At 45.5% G+C, this 22,131-nt stretch overlaps 1 protein-coding gene across 1 annotated transcript in view; it reads left to right on the top strand.

Annotated features, from left to right (window-relative positions):
* The first annotated feature begins 21,381 nt into the window (after positions 1 to 21,381).
* Positions 21,382 to 22,131, top strand: part of LOC309594069 (calcium-activated potassium channel subunit beta-2) — a 149,885-nt gene continuing 149,135 nt past the window's right edge. Inside the window, exon 1 of the mRNA XM_082319345.1 lies at positions 21,382 to 21,489. Coding sequence (XP_082175471.1) covers positions 21,452 to 21,489 — 38 coding nt within the window. The 5' untranslated portion in view covers positions 21,382 to 21,451. The remainder of the gene's footprint in view (positions 21,490 to 22,131) is intronic.

Below are 22,131 nucleotides of genomic sequence, written 5' to 3'. Positions count from 1 at the left end.
ATATTCACTATGCAAAGTGCCTTGCTAGCTTGATCTTTCTCAGTGAGGCTGTACAGAGCTTTCTCTTTTCTTACCGAACCAGCATGCAACCATTTTGTAGCAGAGACAGAGGTGACCGTCCAGTTCTGATTTCTCCTCTATAGTCACACAACAAAGCTGAAAATTTACTTTTGTCAGCATTCATACCACTAAGTTTGAATATTTGCAGAAAGCCAGCCCAAAAGTAAAAGAAATGCCTCCGAAGCACTTGTAAGCGGGATTGGTTTTAGTGTTATCAGCCACACAGCTCACAAATGGAGTAGATTACCGCAGTGCCTGGGGTGTGCTCGTTACTCAGTTTTCCCATTTGTTTAAAGATTGATATTCTCATGGCATCTCTTTGGACTAACATCAGTGCATCCTATGGCAAAACACAGCATTAGACCTTTATAGTGTGCGTGCTACAACATAAATCTACGTTGCCCACATCTGTTCTCAGTACAGAACAGCCCTTCCCCAAAGCAGGAGTTTTACAGCTGATCAGATTACATTTTCCATGTTCTGCTCATGGTGCTCATTCTAGATGGAATTTGTTTCTACGCAGAAGATGAGCACCAGGCCTGTGTGCTATTTAAGCTGCAATTAAGCCCTCAGAAATAGGTCTTAAGTGATGCATAGGCTGCTGTCAGCTCTCTGAATTTCACCCTATGTAATTTCTTCCATCACCCACTCACATTATGTTATTGTCTATGGCTTCAGAAAATTACTACTAGTGCATTCATAACTTCCATTCAACAAAGAGGCTCAATGATTGTTTTCTTTAACGCCCTCTGAGCTTCCCATATTGGCTGTTGTGCTTTTACAAGTACATTTCCCCAGTACGAAATTTCTCTTCCATCTTATATGAGAAGGAGTATAATTTAGAGTTCACGCTGGAACATCTCATCAGGGAAGAAGAATTGGATATGCACCATTTCCATTCTTAACATTATACTGACCTCTAGAGTAAGAAGTGCTGCACACCTGATAAATCAGCTGGATAACTAAGAGAGAAGCAGAAAGCAAGACGAGGACTACGAGGAGCTGCCCGCTCTCAAGAAAGGTCCTGGGAGCAAGGCTGAGACAGATCTGGCTCAGCTGGTAACCTGGAATAAGGATCTGGCCGTGCCATAGCCAGCACGAGTTGTCCTAAGAGCCTCACAACAACCCCATGCAGCACCTTGCATTTTGCTACACGTCCCGAGGACTAGAAAACTTAAGGCTCGTATAGATTGGCAACACTTCACACAGCATCGGATATTTTCTCTCATTTGCACTTTGCAAATCCACTTTTCAAAATAATAGTGTTTTAAGATCTGAACACATTCTGAGCTATATATATATCCCTCTGCTGAAAGCATTCGCATAGCAATATAAAATATGTTCATAGTTTTCTTTAATGGTACCAATTTCGTTTGGTTTTGCTTTTCCTTTGTCTGAACACTTAACTAAAATATTGATTAAAAAAAACTTCCTAAGTATGAGTGTGATTTTTTCAGCAAAACTTTTCAAGGTTTCAAAAGCACTTTTGAAAAAGACTCAGCTTCAAAGTAGGCTTTGCTTGTCATCACCCAGATTTCTCCAGGACACCCCGACGGCCCGAATTACTAAAATCCAGCCTCACTCTCAGAACGAGAGCAGAAAACAACTGCTTTACACCATGTTGACTGGACTGCCTCTTAGGTATAGTCAAGAAATAAAAATACCTAGGAACACATTACTAAGGGGAAGAGAATCCACTAAGAGACGCAACGCTCCCGTTCAGGCCCCGGACAGCCTACAAGAGCAATACGGACAACCCCTGCCAGCTTCAAGAAATACCCACAGAATTAGCTAGCTACGTTTACACTATCAGCCAAGCGCCTAAAAATTTCATTTTACACCCCAAGTACAAAGTTCTCCGGACCTTTGAAGCTGCCTTGCAATCAGAGACATTTGGTGGCGATGGTTTTGTTTGCACAGTGATTGCCTTTAACAACATATGGTAGCTCCTCATATCCAACAACAATGTTTTTTCTTTCTTTTTCAGTATAAGCCAGCTATTTCTGTTCACTCTTTCCCTCATGTGAAGTCAGACCAATCTGTAACAAACAAGTATGGTCACAGGCAAGACCTGTGAACTTCTGCTGACTGGAAGGCAGTAAGTCACTTTCTTTAATCTTCTGTATTACTTCAGCACAGCTCACAGTAAATTTAAGAACAGCATTGGTAAAAGTTCTTCTGTTGAAAAAAGTCCTCTGAGAATTACATTGATACTTAAAAGGCCCTTCCAAGATATATGTTGCACTACAAAAAGCTTTTCTATGGTTTTTAAAAATAGCAACTTCTAATAAGACACTAAATGAAAAGGAAGCCACATGCGCAAGATTTCAAAAGGTGGACAACTTGTGCTGATTTTCTGCATTAATTCCCTTCGTGATCAAAAGCAGCATGTACCTTTTCACAAAACCATGAAAAGCTCAATTGTCAATAAATACAGGTCAGCATTAAGGTTTTTCGAGCAATCAGGAGCTGAGCACAAACAGCAAGTGAAATGGCAGGGGCCACAACCAATTTGGTATTAAAACACAGGGTGCAGAGTTAGAGCAATAAAGAATACAACAGGTTTCTACAGAAAGGAGCTATTTTTTCCAGGGTAGCTTATACACCAACTACATGGATGGAAGTCTACGGCAGCCAGCAAGCAGAAGTCAGGAAGGGGCTCGCCTCGCTCAAGCCGAGGCCATTCTGCACTGGGGGACTAGACAAACACAGCACCCACTGAGTGCAAACTGCAGCCACGACGGAGGCAAATGCACAGATACTTACACCCTCTGCAGCACTGCTGGCAGCTCAACTCTCCTCAGAAGCAGAAGAAGAGGTCAGCAAGAGGAATCTGATCCCACAAGGACAATCCCCCTGACTAACACATTCTCCCTAGCACCCAGCACATACCCATGAAGACCCTGCTCAGAGCTGTAAATCATCATCCCCTTGCAGAGCTCATTGGGCAGCTAAAGATAACGCCGCCCTTGTGCTACAGGGGGAAACTGAGCTGAAAGACAATGCAAAACTCTCTCTGACCCGCTGCAGTGGGGCTGCAGGTGCTTCAGGTTAATCCTAATGACTTTGCAGGGGAGCCAGTGGGTCTTCAGCCCTGCAGCTGTGAGGCAGCTCCAGCTGCTGGGCCTTAAACCGCACCTTCTTTTCTGGAGGGGGCCATGTGCCTGAAGCAGTACATACAGCTCTTCTTTGAACCCACTTCTGGTCTCGCTCTACAGCACTGTGTGAGCCTCCCAGCAGTCCCAAGGTGTCTCCACGCCTGGTGCTGGGATTTCCCTTCCCCAAGCCTTTGTACACATGCAGGCTGATGAATGGCCATGGCGCAGGACGACTAGCTGAATGTGGTAGGTGTGCTTGGAGCACAGGGTCACTCTCAGCATGGAGGTTCAAAGAGGACTTAAGCAGTGAGATGGTATGTTGTCAGGAAAGCCATCCAAGGCAGAAGACACCACAGAGGGAAAGGGTCTGATTCAGACACAAAGCAGCACAGAGGGTGGAGATGTGTCATTGTGCCACTTTGGAGTTAAAAACACGTGCGCGCGCAAGGCCGTGATGCAAATCACCCAGCAGGAATTAAATCTCCAGAGAAAGTCTGCGGTTGGGTCAGTGTGGGGAGGTGGGTTGCACAGTCTGTGAACATTGCTATGATCAGGTATCAGTGATTGAGTGGCTGCAACCTGACCTAGAAGGAAGACACCAAAGCCTGCATTTTATTTGTGTTTTACGTGTTACCTCCTAAAATAAAAATCAATATGTGTCAGACTGGTGATGTTTAAATGCATAATTCCCTTTCTACTAAACTGATGCTTCCCCTTACCTGCATGATAAGCAGTTCGGGGAACACAAAGTAGGAAGAGACCTTGGAGAGGAGATGAGAGGGGCTCAAGAGACTTGAGGTTACTGGAGACACTGGAGGAGGAGACAGCAAAATCAAACTCACAAACAAACTGCTCAAGGTCAAAAAACAACGTGCATTGTTGAGATGTGCTGCTTTGTTTCTTAATCCCAGAGTTAAGGGAAACAGAAGACCAGACGCATTGTGTGCATTCTCCTGGACAGGATTGGGAGAGGGAGAAATAGATAAGTAACCAAAAGTCAACAATCCATAAGACAGTAAGAAAAGCAAAAGGGAGAGTGAGAGGACAAGGCATGCCAAGAAGGGGGGCCCAGCTCTTCTAGCAGCTGAGCTCTGCCTGCAAAATGAGCCAGACTGGGGCCTTGTTTCATTAGGAGCTGGAGGAAGCACTCTGCACGGGGCAAGTACACAGGTCAAGGGTTAATCTTCAGTCTTGCTGTCACGTGAAGTGCAAGGATGCAGTTTTCTGTTTCAAGAGCACTTTGGCTGATCAGCAGTCATTGCCACCAAAGTTCTTCCTCTTTAGGCTGTTCAGTGATTGGCACTATGCTGGGCTTTCTTCGTTTTCCCTCTAACCACCATGCTGTTTCTAATTTTTTTTTACATCTCTGATTGTGTTTCAGCCTATTGCTGACCCAGAAATGGAAAGAATTAACCCTGTTGTTGTTATTCATTATCTACTCTCTTTCTCATTTAGTAAGTGCTTGGCTCTTGAGTGAGGACCAGAGGGCAATGACTGAAATCCTGTGGGCCAAGCTGGGGGAGACTGCCAGCAAGCCTGTATAAATACAGGTAGAAAGGGTGATGCGTTGGACCTTGTGCTTTGTTATAGTTTGTAAGAGCGTCAAAGTGTGTTGGGTTTGTACCTATGCTCTGCCATGCTGCTCTATCGCATAACTTGCATTTTAAAAACCAGCGGTGTTCCTCTCTCTGCAGTGGCATACGCTTGGCTGCCAGCCTGTGTGATTAGACCGGGTTATGGATGTACGAGGAAATGCCGCAGGTGACAGCACTGGGGACATAGGGGTGGGGCAGGAGAAAGCCCTTTTGTGGGCAGGAGTATCCCAACTTGGACTGGACAGAAAGCTTAACATGATACAAAGTCATTATTTGATTAATTTAAATCTTTTTTCTGTTGATAAAACTAGGCCAACTTTTCCAATGGGGACAGAGAACCACTGGCCATTGTCTTTATATGAGGCCTCACGCTCAATCCCACCTGAAAATTTAGCATACAGTGCTACGGTCGGGACTACTGGTGCCACACGCTTGCCAAGGGCACCTAGGAGATCCCTTTGCCCTTGCAAGAGAAAGCATCCAGATCTAGGAGAAGTTAAAACATGTTTGCCATCTAGGGCATTCACAGACTTGTCGCTTTGGCTACACAACTAATAGTCATTTTACAATGTCATTTCTCAATCAGTTTAAACTAGTTTACGCAGGTCACCAGAAGACAAAGTCAAGCTCTCTTCCAGAAACTCCTGTGCACTCCCTGTGCCACCAGCTCCTTCGTGTTCCAACACAAGCATTTGTCTGGCCAAGATTTTCCTTTGTAGTGTTAGTTTTAGCCTAGATCAGTTTCTTGGCCTCCTTCTCTGAAAGAGCAAGTGAGTTCTTGTGACGGAAGAAGGGACCACATAGGATGAGGGACAAGAATGGGCAGGCAGCAGCACCATCTTCCAGAAGCAGTGACAGCTTTTCATGACTATATATGATTACGAAATTAGGGCACAAGTTGTGCGATACCATTCTTGGATGACTAGAACTTCCTAAATAAGGATTACAAGTGATAAATAATTAATGAACTAATGGATAATACATGACATGCAGTTAATACTCTTTCTGGGAACAAATGTCTGATTATTCAATTCCTCTGAAAGACAGTAATTCGTTAAACACGCATGTGAGCAAAAGTAGTCTAGTGTGAACATCTGAGATTAGTTAATAATGAAGAACATGAATGTGGTCAAAATGCACAGTCATTCAGAACTGAAATAGCATGATTTGGATGTCAGCAATGTTTTTGTGGCATTCAACCTGTTCTCTGAGGATTCTATGAAGCTCTAAAACTTTGTAGTGTCAGGCTCCTTTCTGACATTTGGAAGCCAGGTATCTTGAAAAGTTTAAGGGGGGGGGGAGGGGAAGAAAGGAGGCAGTGAAGAGGGGAAGATGTCATGGAAGGGACCCTTCTTTTCAGCTCGAATCTATTGAGGAAAAAATGGCAATTTTCTCATTACACCCTGAGGCCTTGCTGCCTGAGGTGCGAGCTCTGAATCCAAGACTTTCCTAGCACAATCCTCTGTAAAACCAAGCAGAGGATGGTATGTGCTTAAGGTGACAGCTGTGGGAGGAAATTTCCAGGAATACTTTGAAACATTACTGTTTACTCCTCACTGTGTGAACAGAGTCTGTGAACTGAACTCCCACAGAGACATGCTTTGAAACGGCAGACTTCAGAATGTCTATTTATTTTAACTCGTGCTTATTGTCCTCACCTAACTTCTATTCGAAGTTGAGCTTTATTTGTCAGTGAAAATAGTTTGGGTCAAATTCAAGGCCCACCAGATGAAAATGAATGAAGTCTCTCTGTGCCACTACATCAGCTCAGGGTTGAGCCTTGAGGGCAGATTTTCAAAAGATTTCAGGGAAAATTTCAAGTGTTCGCTATGCCTGTCCAGGGCTACGTTACCAGAAACGCTCAACCACCTGACTAGGGGACAACTGGCACCCAGGCTCTGACTGTCCCTGAAGGTCAAGTTAGATTCTGGTCACTTATTTGGGTGCCTATATAGAAATGAGCTTCTCTGCAAATCCTGCCTAGGGCAAGCAGTGTTATGTGCAGCCTCAGAGAACAGGATTTACCAGCTTCCAGATTTGTCTGCGTTCCAAAGGCATTACTCATGAAAAATTCAAAAGAAAAATAAACAAATGGTAAAATAAAATAAAGATCCAACAATACTCTTACTAGATTAAAACCTGACTCAAATTAACACACCCATCATAGTTAGTTACTGATTTGTCAAGCAGCACCAAGTCAGTATATAGGCAGAACTGTGTGTGTGTGATGTAAATATAAAAGGGTATCCCAGACAACTGCAGCGTTCCCCATAGCAACACGTCATGTGAACTCTTCAGAAAATGTAAATAAAACCATAAAGTCGTGTCATTGTGTGCAAAAAATTCTGCAGAGTAGATGCCCTACAGATATGAACTCTGTAATAATCTATCCTCCTGGAAGCCGAGGTGATTTATTTTCCTTTTGTGTGTGTGTGTGTGTGTGTCTGAAAGGAGTTTCCTTCATTTCATGGCTCACATTCTGTTCTGGGGCTTGTTAGTGCAAAGGAGACAAGTCTAATTTTGCTAATCCATGCTGTGAAGGGAGTCAAACAGCATTTGCTATATTCTCTGCCAGTATGAAACAAAATCACACTTCTATCAGGTTCTTAATACTATCTCACAAGATAAACTTCTGTTGCTAATAATACCTGACACTTCTGTGTATGAACGCACCAAAATAACTTCAGAACAAATTGATCCCTGGTGTAACCGTATTGAATTTGCTGGAATTAAATTAGTACTAACCCGGCATGTTATGGAGTCAAAGCAATGAGCTGGAGAGCCTCTTCTTCCTGCAGGCTCACCCTGACGGTCAAGGTTAATGGTGCCAAGCAGAGCTCCTGCCACTTTCCTAGAGCCACCAAAGGCTTGAATTGGGATTACGCAGCAGTGATAGGGAGCTGTTGTAAGGCTCCGGTTTTCCTTCCTCTTCTTCAGTCAGCAGAAAGCTGGGCAAGGAAGAAGAGCGCAAGTCAGTGTAGTTCACCGATTCCTCATGAGGGTCTGTGCCAACATCTAGAAACTCAATGGGAAACCTCAAAACCACCAGCATAGCAGATTTTAGGAGAACGGTAGAAGAGGAGGTAAGCTATGAATACAAAACCTGCAATTTTGCAAAGGAAACTAGGAAAAATGTGTAAATCCCAGGGGGCCCTCAATACCAAAGTCCTTACCAGAGTTCAGAATTTTGCAAACTCGGGCCTTTCTAATCGCTTTAAAATACCAAATGGAACAGACTATCTTTTCTTACCTTCTAATCCTTTGGAAATAAGTAATTGACAAAATAATATCTTTTTTTTTTCCTAAGGTGGAAGCCTAATAACATTTTCCAAAATCTACTTTTGTTATTTTTATTAGTTTCTTGGAGGGGAAAAAAAAATGTTGCCATTTGAAAGACTTTGATCTTCCCAGCTTTCCCTTTCTCACAATTAATGATATGTTTGTCTTCACTTGGGAGACACTTACAAAAGAGGAAAGAAAATACCGTTCAAGAAGTATAAGCTTTTGTATCCATCACTAATTTCAAGTCTACAAGATCCATAATCTGATCAACGCCCATGTGTGATCCTGCCTTGTTTGGGCAGGATCTGTCTTTCACGGTTGAGCTGGACAGCCCCAGGACCGGCCTCAGCAGAGCGCTCCAGAACCTGCTTCCACCTCAGGATCAATAATGCCAGCACCCAACCTTGGCCAGGGCAGCAAAACACACCCACCTCCAAGAGCCTGATGACCCTGCTTAAATAGAGCTCGAATCCAAGGCAGGAGCGGGTAAGGGAGAATCTTGACCCAGGGAATACAGTCAGACTTGTTTCAAAGCATAAAATTTGAATCTAATTGTAAATCTTTATTTGCACATCGTGTTAACAGCAGGAAGGCTCCCTGCCACCATGGAGCTAAGACAGCTGACTAAAGAGGTGCACACAGGTCGAAGCGTATCCACCCAACGCGAAGGTCTTCTGACTGCAACGGCAAACGAAAGGCTCACTGGGAGGCTAGGTGAGGCTTCACGCTCGCGGGGCGTATGGACACCAGTGAGCAACAGAAGCCCTCTGCTCTCTCTTTTAGGCACAAACTCCTCCGTACCTCAGGATTTTTGCGTTGCGCTGTTATTTACCAGCCAGGCTGGGGTAGCTGAGCGGGGTACGTATCTTCTTCTGCCTTAATAATTAATATGCAAGCTCCTCCTGCCTCGAATGGCGAAAATGTTCTCCAGTATGCCAAGTGAGCCTTTGCCCAGTTTATCACCAAACGAGCGAGACAGAAAATTGTCAGAAAAGCTCTGAAGTTAGGAGCAATGTTTTGTGAATGTAAAGTTTGCTCATCTGGCTACTGACCAAGGACATTAAAGTAAAGAACATTTCCCCAGGGCTGGTTCACCTCCATACAATGGGGAATCTCTTGCCTGGTAGTAACTGTGACCTCTACGCACCAGGTCTTCTTCGCACGGTAGTAAGAGCAGAAAGACCACATCACTCTACTGAGGTACATGTCTATCTGAGGTATCGGAGGGTACTCTGGGGAATGTACTTTGTTAGCAATTTACAGCATCGCCACGCAAGGGTTCATGCAGCATTTCATCCTAAATGGCCCGTTCATAGAAGACAAACCAAAGAAGTGCTACCTTTTTGGCAAAGTGTTTTACAGTACAATGCGAGTTCAACAGATTGGAAATTATAACCGCCTATAACAATGTTCAGGGCTGCTCTGACACACAAACAAACGTTGTATTTTACACATCTCCTAACTGCAAGGGCAGCAATTTACAAAATGCGCCTGCAACTTCTGCAGACAGCACCGTGACTTGGAGCAAAATATATTTACAGCACAAGGGAGAGGGAAAGACCCAGTGGCCCGGAGCCTGCGTTTTGTAACTCATAACGCAGCGAAGGTATGAACCATGGCCAGGAGACCCTGAACTCGTACAGCCAGCGATCCCAAGGGGTTTTGATGCTTGACAAGCAGCAACACGCAGCTGAGCCTGGGCTCCGCTGGCCACAATGTGAAACAGCCTCTTGAGAGAAACCCTCATCCTAAGTAGTGGTCTATGCGATTTTATCCACCTACAAAACCACCAGACCTATATATTATAGATAAATATATCAATAAAGATAGGTGAACCAAGTTTTTTTCTGCTGCATTTCTCATGGAAACATGAACAACATGACATCAACGCAACAGAATCCCTAGATGCTACAGGAATGGGTCGAACACACACCTGGAACAAGAAAAAGGCACGGGAGAGGCTTCAGATAGCTGTAGAGGGGGTGGCCATTAATGACCATATCGCTGAAATTCAAAGAGGTGGCTGCTTTCATGTGGGACACGTTATATCTGTGCTGTCCGTCTTTGGGCCTGCTTCCTGCCAGGTCTGAGCCCTGTGTCTGTGGAAGAGGCTGGCAGCCCACTACTGACAAATACGTCCGCTGGCACCCCCGTGGACACGGGCCCCCTGCAGCAAGTGAAGCACTTGGCAGGATTGAGCCCTTGTCTGGCTATTTTACAGTTTGTCTGCACTGATAACCTTCAGTGACTGTAGGTTCTCAGACACGTGCACGTGCGGTAATATTTGCTCATTTATTGTTATATTTATTTGGCAATACATGGCAAGAATATGACCATTATCAGTGAATAATACTTCAATAAAATGGCTCTCTACTAAAGCAATGACTCTGGAAACAGATACTGTACTGTGTATAATGACAAGAAAATACCTATCTATCGTTGAAATAACCTTTCTAAAAAGAACATTGCAGGCCCAGGTGTCCTCTAGTGATGTTAAAGGAAATCCATCATCATCATCACCCCAAAGAAATAAGTGTACCGAGAGAATTACTATTTTGGATAAGTGCCCCATCTCGGACATACCATACGGTAGCTATGTCTTCTCAATGCGTTAGTTGTATTAAAATGTTTATGGCATTTGCATGAGCTACGCGGAAACCTCTCAGTGCCATTTTCAGTCCCACAAAAGGACAATTCTGGAAGTTATCCAACATAAGCCATTGAAACTGCCATCCCCCAGCGACCAAGGCTGCAGAAACTCGGCGCACAAATGGTATTAACCTGCCCTATTCACATTAGCCCTGGGGCTGCCCTCCGTGCCCTCCCTCTCACACACGTGCATTGCACAGACATTCTAGTCTACAGACGGAAAGCACTTCCTTGGAGCAAACAAGCAGAACCAGCGAGAACAAGGCTTAGAGGCAGCAGGTTCGCAGGAAACCATACCTCAAAACTAAATGCCAGGGGATGGAAGATGCAACGGGACAGCAAAGTGAAATCGAAAGCAGAACTCCAAATCTTTAAACGTTCACAACAGCAATACTGCATGGTAGAAAGACACAAAGGGAGTGTCAGATTCAAGGGGAGGGTTAGAAACAATCAGCTTTGAGATAATGAGAAGTGAGGAGACAGATAACACTAAGGAAAAAAAACAGGAAGAAGCTACCAAAAAAAATGCATTGCAGATGATGTGACTAGCCCTCGGTATGCTACAGATCTTCAGTTCCCAAGACAGGGTGCCAACAGAAGGCACAGTCAACGAAACTGCCGTTGGCAAGGGCTACCAGGAGGCTGACAGCAGAGCCCAGCAGAGAAATGAACTCCTGACAACGGGGCTAAAGACAAGAACATTTCTGTGTGAGTAAAAGATGCAAAGTGAGGTCACGCTGAGTGTAGCGCCCGAAGGCGAAACACACGTGGATTTTTCAAGGGATTAATGGGTCTTTTATTTCCTTTCCAAACTGTTACACTGGCAGCAGCCACCTACCCAGTTGCATCTATGCTGAGAAACCTAAAGGAACTGGGTAATAACGTACAGTCATTTCAAAGGGATTTAGGTCAGGTCTGGTCAGGTTTTTCTACGCTAGTAGCAAGAAAAGAATCTTAAACCCTGTCCTGTTTGACTGGGCAGGTAAAGATCGAGTTTGTTTGTTTGTTTCTTCACATATCAGAGCTGGTGTGTCTCATGTTTTCCCATAGTTTACTCATTCACATCACACACAGCTTGGGTTACGGGATTCCGTTTCCTCCCCGTTAAAATGCAGCCCTTCTAGGGTGGAAATTGCAAGGAGAGACCTTTGCACAGCAACACCGATCAAAAGTTTGCAAGATGAGGTGTAAAAGTTACCTGGGCAGGCACTATCCGAGCCAGTGTTGCATAAAAGAGGTGAGTACAAGGCATCAGGATACTGGGTTAATTTTCACCTCAGCAGCACCACCCACACGAGCTCATTACCAGAGCTCACACTCTGGTCTGGCATTCCTGTCATTTGGGATAACAGACATCACCCAATATCGCTTCCTTCCCGCTCTGACACTGCCGGTGTTTCCCTCCCATGTTACCAAATAGAATGAAAATACCATGAACAGATGAGAGCACAGGAGAAATTCCCAGGATCGCCCAAGGAGTCAGCAGTCCTGGGGAGGCTGTGCTGGGAAGCAGCACATGCCCCACAGTCCCGGGCACTGCCCAGGAGAACGGCTGAGACATTTTGCCTCAGGCCACCTTAGGTACGATGAACAGACAGATAGGGTTGGAAGGGAATCAGCAAGGATCCTCGTTCACTTATCCATATTCGGGCGCAAAACCCCAGGGCGAGTTTGTATCATCATAGGGAATTTTAGCGAAGTACTGACAGGGTTTGGAAATACACCTTCCCCTTTCTTTTCCAGTACGTAAACCTGTAATCCCACAGTGTGTGAGCTTAAGTGTGTTTTTTATCCAGAGGAAATGAGATTGCATCTTATGCCCACTAAACATTGCTCATTGGCTTCATGAAGCATCATCCTATATCTTGGAATAGCCTCTGGGCCAGGGTCACTTCTTTAATCTCAGCTGTTCTAAATATTATTTCCATGAGACAGATTGTTCCTTTTTTGCACCTACAACCTGGAAGCGCCTGCTTGGCTGCTTGTGCTGGTCTTATATAAATAAACTGTATTTTTAAAGTTCTGGTTCTGGTTTTTTTTGTTACCACAGATGCTCAGGAAATATAGAAGAACCATGTCAGATTACAGGATTTTTAGGTAGATCACATTTAAACTCCCAAGGATGGATGGCCACCAAAGCCTCCAGGGAATTGTTCTGACAGCAAATAATCCTGTTAGGATTTTGCAATTTATTGTAAATCTACATTTGACTGCCCTCAGCTATCTGTTTACATTTATTTTAGCAGACTGAAAGTTGCTTTATTATCAAATTTGTATCCTTTCTGTTGGGTGCTTAAGACTCTGATCAAATCTTCCTTAAATTTGTAAAGGTGCCCTGAAAGTCATCCCTGCAGGTAAGGTTTTCCAAGGCGTTCGATGTTTTAATGGGTCTTGGCTCCAAATTTTCAACATGCCTTTGGAGCTACCGTCAGTAGGACTCAACACCAACTGCGCTAAGATATGGGCTTGAAAGTATTACGGCAGAGGTAATGCAACCTCCCCTGTCCTGTGCACCTGTATTCAGCATTACATCAGCCCTTCCCACTTTCCACCTCCACATTTTTAATACTGCTGTCTCAACTAGACTCCCCTTTTGACGAATCATAAAATAGGAATGGAGAAGCTTCAAGGAAGCTCCTTCTTCAAGGAGAAGCTTCTTCAATTGAAGAAGCTTCAAGGCAAGAACAGCTATTAACATGCAAAACACATTCATGAGGATATAGATCAAATAAAATTTAGTGCAAGGAGGAAGTGAATTAGAACTGACATTAACAGATGTTTATGAAAAATAAATGGAAAAGAGACTGTAAAGGTTTACTGTGTCTGACACTATATCAACAAGAGGTGCACCAATGAAATTAAATGGCAACAACCAGTAGAAGGGATGATAGGAAATCTTGTTTCCCAGAACACATAATTAATTTGTGACGCATTTGCCATGAATTATTATGAAGCCAAATAAGCAGGACTCTAAAAAAGATTCAGCTGTTCCTATCAATAAGAGTATCCAGATACTTTTAACTGTGAATAAAATGCAGGAGGAACAATAACCTTCAAAAAATCTGTAAGTGCTGAAAAACCCAACTTCTACCAAGAAATGCGTGTTATCCTCTGAAAGCTCCCAACACAAGTACAGGCTTTTGTTGGAAGCAAGAAAGTGAATTTGGCCATGCATTTATATGGATGATCTGTACGTCCCTACACATCTAACTTGGGATTTTCTGTCAACCCCACAAAAATATCCATTTTTCCTCAAAAGTGCAGTCATGCCCACCGTTCAGTTGTTTTCAAGTTTATGTTTGCTTTCCTTTCACAGGGCCAGTCTGTTAGCTAAAAGATAATAAAGTAGAAAATGGGTTTTTTTTCCCACATCATTCTTTCAAAGCCTTTTTTAGTATAATTCTTTCCACACTGCTGGACAGACTATTAATGTGTTTTTTTGTTTTCAAAGTGTATTTAGCATAATCCAGAAAGTCCACAAAAAGCTTCAGCACCATTGCAGCTGCTTTTGAGTGAATCGTCCTGAGTAACGTCAGGAGGGAGCTGGTGGGATGCACAGAATTGGGCTCGTACCTTGCTAAATCATTACTGACGATGAACCCAAGGCAGTTTGTGCTCATTTCTTGCTGTGGAAGGAGGCAGGTGCCCGTGAGGGCCATGGCTGGGCCTGTCCCACCACAGAGCAGGGCTGGCCCGGCAGCAGGGGCCGTGTTCAGCTCATCGGGGAGTTTGAGGTGATGGGGCTCGGCCACCACCCCGCGGGCCTGAGCGAGGGGAACCGGGGCCAGCCGCAGCCCGGGATGGCCAGGCAGGGCCACGGTGACGAGAAGTGACACTAAAACGGGGAAATTCCTCTTGAAAACGTTCAGCCGGCCCAGGGCTGGGAAAGGCGGCGGAGGCTGCTCATTGCAATGGGGACGGCGCCATCTTGCGGCAGCCGCTCCGCTGGCGGGCGGCAACCGCCGCCCCGTCCCCGCCCGCCCGCCCGCAGTCGGCCTTTCCCTGCCTGAGGTGGGGTGCGGTAACGGAGCCCGGGCTGCAGCCAGCCCGAAAGGAGGGCTTCCAGCACCTGGGAAACTCCAAACCTCCCGAAGGAAGCAACGCTCACTGAGAAAATGTTTTTTTCTGGGCTGACGGAGGCATTTTGGGGAGCCCTGTTTGTCCAGAAGGCGTGAGCCGGGGCGTACGTGCTGAGCCGCGCGGGGCTGCCACCCTCCCTGTCAGCAGGCTTCAGAGGGCCCGGGCTGCGGGCAAGCTCCGCATGGAAAGCAAGTGCACCATGCCGAGGCCGCCAACATCATCCCGCACGATGGCGGCTCTGGTCAATTATAAACATTCCCCTGACTTTTGGGTGGAGAAACACGTTCTCGTGTCTCCATCTGAGGAATCCCCGCTGGCTCGTCCGACGTTGCATCTCGCTCCCGTGACTCGCTGCGCTGCTGTGAACGGCTGCCCCGAGAAGGCTGTGAAATGGCCGCCTTGGACGGCAAGGTCCCGGGGAGATGGATTTTTCAGATTACCTCAGGAAGATCGATAGTATAGTCAAACGTCGCAAAACTATAGCGTGCATGGGGTTTTCTTGAAGAAAACGTGGAGTGGAAGGTGTTCTGGGTCTCTCTTTAAAAAAAAAGGATTAAGAGAAAAAAAAGAGAAAAGAAGAAGAAGGAAAAAAAAGAGACCAGAGAGGAAAACAATGTAAAGAGGCTTTAACCTCTTACTGAATAGGAAGGAATATTTCAACCCCTCCCTTCACCGACTCACTTTTCACCCTCACCACATTATTGCGCTTAATTAACTTTACTATTGCCTGCTGACCTGTAGCTACCTGGCCATCCCAAGGGATGGGTGAGATCCATCGCTCCCAGTCCTGTCTGCAAAGCAAAGGACAGTATATTCTGCCTCTTTAAAAGGAACCGCACAGATGCCCTCCACCGTGTTCTGCCCCATTAAGACTGCTGCGCAACATTTACAACACAGCCATATGGGCTTGACCCATTGTGGAAAAATTACTGTTGATTGCAATGAATTTACAATCCAGCCCCCTCTAAGTATGGATTAATTCCTCTGTTTCTGTTTTCCTCTTTTGCTTCCCAAGAGTAAATTTTCCTGCTTCAAAATATTACAGAGTAGCCTCCAGGCTTTTCATGGTTGCTAGTATTTTACGTCATCCTTTAATCTTCTGTAAATCACTTTATAACATCTTTTCTAAAATGCCCTTTTCCAGTTCCTCTCTGCTTTCCCAGGGATCCCGCTGCTATTGTGAGAACAAATTTAATTCACATTGATCTCTGTTCCCAAACGAAGCTGAGTACAATCAGCTCCACTGTTCTACGGAGTTCATTAGTACTTCATTGCAGTGGGCATCACTTCACCTGTACTTATGCTATATAAAACGCTGTATATTAACGTACACGCTGTCTGTGGCCCAAGCCCAGAGAGTGCTTGCAGAGCTGAAAGACTAACAGGCAACATCCGAGGACATAAATCCAGAAATTAGACTTGGAAAGTGCCTCCTCAGCCGTCACGTAACCTGTAGCCTTAACTCTGGAGAAACCTGAGTTTGTAACACTGAAGTCTGCAACGCTGGACCGCAGTACTGGAGTGTGTAACGCTGTGCAAGGCACCTGCTCTCTTTTCAAGTTAGCAGATGCGATCAGACAGTCACGGACTCGCTCGCAGATGACTCTGAGCAGATCACTTAAGGCCAAAGTTGTGCAAATCCTCAACTCCGCCCTGTTGGGCTCTTGAATGTCTGTCCGTTTGGGGTGAATTGCCTTGTGCTAAGAACTGGAAGTCCTGCCTCCGTGTCTGCACATCTCCCCGCACCACCAGGAGCAGTGGTAATGCCACAGCCGTGAAACACCACCGTTGTGGAAATGCTTTCCAACGCTCATTCAAAGAGGAAAGTACTTCAATTAATGCTTGCAGCCTGGTAGAAGCAGAACACGGGAACCGAGATAGCCATCAAAATGTGGTCTGCAAGGCACTGGGGCTCCACAGAGGCCACGATGGGGATCACAGAGTCATATTAAACAGCCAAGCCTATAACATTTTCAGCTGCAAAGCTGTGTTTCAATTAAAAGGTAAAGAAAAAGATGCAATTAGATGGTCTGTCACTAGGAAGCATGAACAACAGTAGAACAAAGAATTTGACTGGGCTTGGTCAACATTTATTAAAAGCTGATTTTGAAAGGGAAGGTGGCAATACTGCACAGATAAACGGGGGTGGCACAATGGCATTATAGTTACTAGGAGAGCAGTGAGACAAAGGCCATCACAAACCTCCTTCGAAGAAGAAAAGAAAGAGATCTATTGAGCTAAAAAATTCTTTTATGCAAAATATTAGACGCAACACATCAACTGGAACATTAACTCTGGAAAATATATAATAGTGGCCCATATTGTATTTGGCCTCCTGGGTAGGTTAGATGGACTAAAATGATTTTCCCCTTCTCCAGCTTCTGAGATGCTCTAATTCAAGGATAAACACATACATATTGTCCTGGTTTCGGCTGGGATAGAGTTAATTTTTTTTCTTCTAGTAGCTGGTATAATGCTGTGTTTTGTGTTCAGTATGAGAATAATGTCGATAACACCCTGATGTTTCAGTTGTTGCTGAGCAGTGCTTACATTGGTCAAGGACTTTTCAGCTTCCAGAGAAGCTGGGAGGGGGCACAGCCGGGGGGGCTGACCCAGACTGGCCCAAGGGCTATTCCATACCCTATGGTGTCGTGCCCAGTATAGGAACTGGGGGAGTTAGCCGGGGGGCAGCGATCGCTGCTCAGGGACAGGCTGGGCATCGGTCAGTGTGTGGTCAGCAATTGCATTGTGCATCTTATTTTGTATATTTTTATTATTATTATTATTATTATTATTATTATTATTATTATTATTATTTTCCCTTCCTTTTCTGTCCTATTAAACTGTCTTTATCTCAGCCCACGAACTGACTTTTTTTTCCCCTGATTCTCTCCCCCATCCCACTGGGGAGGGGGGGAGTGAGCGAATGGATGTGTGGTGTTTAGCTGCCTGCCGGGTTAAACCACAACAAGATGGAAGAAAATCATGTTGACGTGTCAGCACGGAGCTTCTTCCAAATGAACAAAAACAGAGAAAACAAATCTTATTTAAAGCTTCACAGAAAAATCTGTTTCCCACTGTAACAGCTCCCTGGTGTGCGAAGGGCCACACTCGGTGAATGAGTTGATCAGCAAAACATGTCAGTGAGGCAAGCGTGGCAAATCAGTAACGGCCTTCTCTTAAATTACAGCCTGACTGGAGCACTGCTGGCCTAGAGCTGTCCTTAGCCCCGCTGAACTGCCCCGCGGTAAGGCCAACAGCCATCAAAATACACCGTATCACCGGTACGCTACCAGCGCGCGCAGACCGGGGAGCGAGGGCTTTCAGTGCCCTCACCCTTCTGAGCGCCCTCCCAGCTGGGACCAGCTTTCCACCACAGCTCCTGCTGCTCAGGCACCGTGGAATTGCCCGCTGGGCCAGCGGCTGGGTGCCCTACAGCTACGCTACCGAGTCAGTCTCCAGCCAGAAATCCTTCTAGTTCACCTTGGTGTTAAACTGCAATGACGGCATCGTCGTGCAGCAACGCAGTAACCAGTTCTCTGTTGGCTGGATGGCGATGGGCCCGTCTACGGGCACCGCTCTCTCACGCAGCCAAGTCTTGCACCCCCCACTGTCAGGGCATTTCCAGGAGGGCAAATCCATTGCCCTGACAATCAGCTGCCTGCAGGGCCTCTCTTTCTTCCGATGATTTGTCTGAGGTGGTGTGGAGTTAACAGGGTTCAGGCTGTTTTCAGGGAAAGATGCAGTCTTTGCCTCACATAGCCTAGGTACGAATACGCAAGACTAGTTAAACTTCCATTGCTGTCAATATTCAGCACCTGTTAATCCCCAAACCTTCCAGGTTAAACCATCCCAACACGGTCAGACAACCTTACCATCACGGGAGATAATCTGGCTCCTCAGGGCTCCTTTCCCCATCCACAGAGTCCCGAGCCACCCATTCCTGCCGCCGGCCGCGTGCCAGCGCTGTCCCTCTGCCTGCTCAGAGACCTGGTTCAGGCCACTAAACGGGCAGCAAACAGCCCGCTCTCGTGGAGTCCCTTCCCTGCCCATTTAACTCCCCCAACCACGCGTGCAGGCAAGCAGCAATGCGAAAGAGGCTCCGTACAGAATAAGATGCAATTATAGAATTAATTGTAATTAATTACAACAGCTAAATATATGTGATGCTCAAGTATTAATAAAATTAATACACAGAATGATGCAGAGAGGGGAGAACAGGACAATTTCACTATTTTTGGTAGTAACTAGCCTCTGGATTGACTATAAACCATGTCCTTGCTTGCATGTATAGCAGGGTTTGGTAATCGTGATAAAGTTACCCGTGCTGCTGGCAATGCTGCGTTAATAACGAGGAAGAAAATGTGCTGCTTCGAGCTACATAAAGGCCCTTTGCAAACCAGTAGCTTAAATATAATTGTGCCGGAATTACTCCGTTGGTTTTCCTGCGTAAGGTGAGCAGCTCTGTGAACAGTGAGAAAGTTCAAAACCAAACCAATCCATAGCTGGCAATTACTCCAAACACCCGTACCAACCAGGCTCATTAAAAGTAATTGGGAGCCATGTAAATGATGTTCTACCATTAACCTGGCTCAGTTATTCAGAGCTGGTGTGTCAGGCTTTTTAGCAGCCACAAAGGCAGCATTGCCGGATGCTTTTTCTGAGAGAAAATGATAAAGGGGGAAAAAAAAAGCACGCTGCCACGTAACTCCATGTTGTGCCAGACCAAAGGGAGCACTCATAAAGCAACGATCCAAAAAGACTCTCTAAAAAGAGTCTCTGGTCTGGTTTTATACACAAGGACTTGTGCAACTCAGTTGTCCTGTCCCTCTGAAACCGGTTCTCACCCTTTGTACAGTGTTTTAAGACCTCGGTCTTAAAACTTTGGCCAGATTCTGCTCTCGGGTTTGCACTGGTGGGGAGACCTGGATCTAACTGTGCCTTCTGGCTGGGGGGTTACTCCTGCCCCGTGAGCTATGCTCAGCTTGAAGGAGATGGGTAAGCCAGGGCTGGGGACACGTCCGCCTCTCCTGGGCTGGGGGCCCAAGGCCATCACTTACTGAACGACCGCTGTTTAGTGGTCTGGACGGAAAGCCTTTCTGGTTCACTACTAGCTGAGAGGAGCACACGTGGGAACACTCCTTCAGCAAACAAGACTTGGAGGAGAGGCTGACTGCAGTTTTCAAGGAGCACCAAGGATACAGGCACGCCTGCTCCATTGGGTCCACGGGGATTTGGGAACCAAATGTCTTCAGGTCTCTTGGAATATCGCAGGTGGGAACCAGAAGACTCCTTTCTCCCGCGAGCTGACTTACAGCCTTTATACACGATCTGCGTGTCTCCTTCCGTAACTTTTAAAAAGCCCATCAGCATATTGCCTCGGCATGCGGAGGTGGGAAGCTGCAACAGCAAGATGTCACAGGGAGGGTTAAGGTGGGGGGGGAATAATATTACCTTTAATAGGGCCACCGTCCGCCTTACTGCCTGCAGCGGTTCTGTCACACCCCTGCCGCCGGACACAGCGTCTGCTGGCTGGGGGCTCCCGGCAGATGTCATTTACCCCGGGCCATGGAACAACCTTAATTTCTGTCAGCGTCCCTGAAGCAGTTCCAGATTTATTCCGAGGCAAGGGGAGAATCTGATCCTAACTTTTTGAAAACAAATGAGTTTACTGCACCCTAGGAATTTTCAAACATGACGCATCCATCGGTTTTCCTTGCTGACTAACTTTTGGCAAAACGTAACTGTCAAAACTTTTTAATTTAAACCAAATTGTTTGTGATTTGTTCCAAGCCGCATATTAAACGTCAGTGACAAAAGTTTCCGTGCGGGCTTTGTGGGCTCACACACATAGCTACCCTGTGACCTACACCAAGGAACAGCCCTGGAGCTTGGAGGAGCTTAAATCCACCGAGGCAAGGGTGTGAAAACACAGCTGGGCCCCGCGGCCTCCGCTGCCGCAGTAAATCCCACTGCGCCCCTCTGCACGTCCCGCCGGCCTTAAAGTCTTTAGAGGTGAAATCATGAGCTCTCCTTCTCAATGCAGTTCTTTTTTGGCACTAAAAATCGCTCTGAGACAAGGACAGTTTGGCATATTTTCCCTGTCTGCCCATCGAGCTCTTAAAAAATTAAGTTATTAATCATCTAAACATTCACCTCCGCTGCGCTAAGGCTTTCTGGCCAGAAAGCCCCGTAGGTGGTTATTTCAAATATGACTCTGCTTCCATTGAAGACTTTTGAATTAAAAAAAATCTGAAGTATGGACAAATGCACCTTGTGATAATTACTGCCTAGCGCTCTACTTTTAAAGCAGCCAGCTGAGCTTCTAGTTTATATTTCACTAATTTGCTTACTTGGTCCAAAAAAAAAAAAAAAAATAAAAAACCCTCACTCTTCATGTAGTTTATCTGAGGTTACTCATACAGCAAAGCATTGCTTGCAGGGAGGAAGAGAAGTTTGCAGCAAAATTGTTTTGTAACGGATGTATCAATGGAAAAAGTTAGTAACTGGGAGTGTTCTCTCTTTCCCTGTCTCGCAGTTGCTATTAGTGCCGGTCTTTAGGGTGTAGCTTTCCTCTTGGGCTTCTGTGTTTGTTTTACGTATTGCTTCCCTCTTCCTTTTGGTCAGGAGCCTTTTTATGATCAGGCAAGATAAGACCGAGCAGCAGCACCGAATCTGCAGGACAAAATGAGCCTTTGCTTTAAATATCCGAGAGACAAATGGAGGTAAGCAGAAACAAATGGATTAAGCTGTTCGGGCTGGGGAATTGCTGTCAGTTCATTATTCGGAGGTTACTAATGACTAGTACGTTGGATTTGTTTTGGTTTTTTTCCCCTATTTGACTGCAATGTTAAGAATTTAACTAAAGTCCGGCATGGAAATATACTGAAGTTGTAATTGCGTTCAGGCCTTTGGTAAGGATTACAGAGTTGGTTAGGACAGAAATCCTTTAGGCAGCGTTTCCTAGGCCTTTGTGGCAGACCTTGAACACATTTTCCCTCCTCCTTTGTCCCCATCTTGCAAAGTGTCTCTGTATTTCTGATTTACTGTGCACACTGTACCTAATCAGAGTTTATCCTGCTCCTATTATCTTCCTGTATTTCATATATATTACAGAGGTTGCATTTGCTCCGCTGTATTGAATCCTATTATAAAAGCAGGGTGCAGAGGGCAGTTTCTGGACGCACAATGAATCTCTGTAGCTAATAAAATATAGCACCTGCTCTGCTGGAAGTATCAGTGTGAAGCCGGAGTTGACAGAGTAAGTGATCCCACTTCATAATCCTATAATGTTGATACAATTTGGTGGTACCGGCGTAAAAGAGATACTGAGAGCTAAGCTGGACTTTGAGATAAACTGAAAATGG

The sequence above is a fragment of the Platalea leucorodia genome (genome assembly GCF_965183815.1).
Source record: "Platalea leucorodia genome assembly, chromosome: 8".
In the NCBI taxonomy this organism is placed as follows: domain Eukaryota; kingdom Metazoa; phylum Chordata; class Aves; order Pelecaniformes; family Threskiornithidae; genus Platalea; species Platalea leucorodia.
The sequence above is the reverse complement of the archived record's forward strand: the minus strand, read 5'-3'. Positions and strand labels throughout refer to the sequence as shown.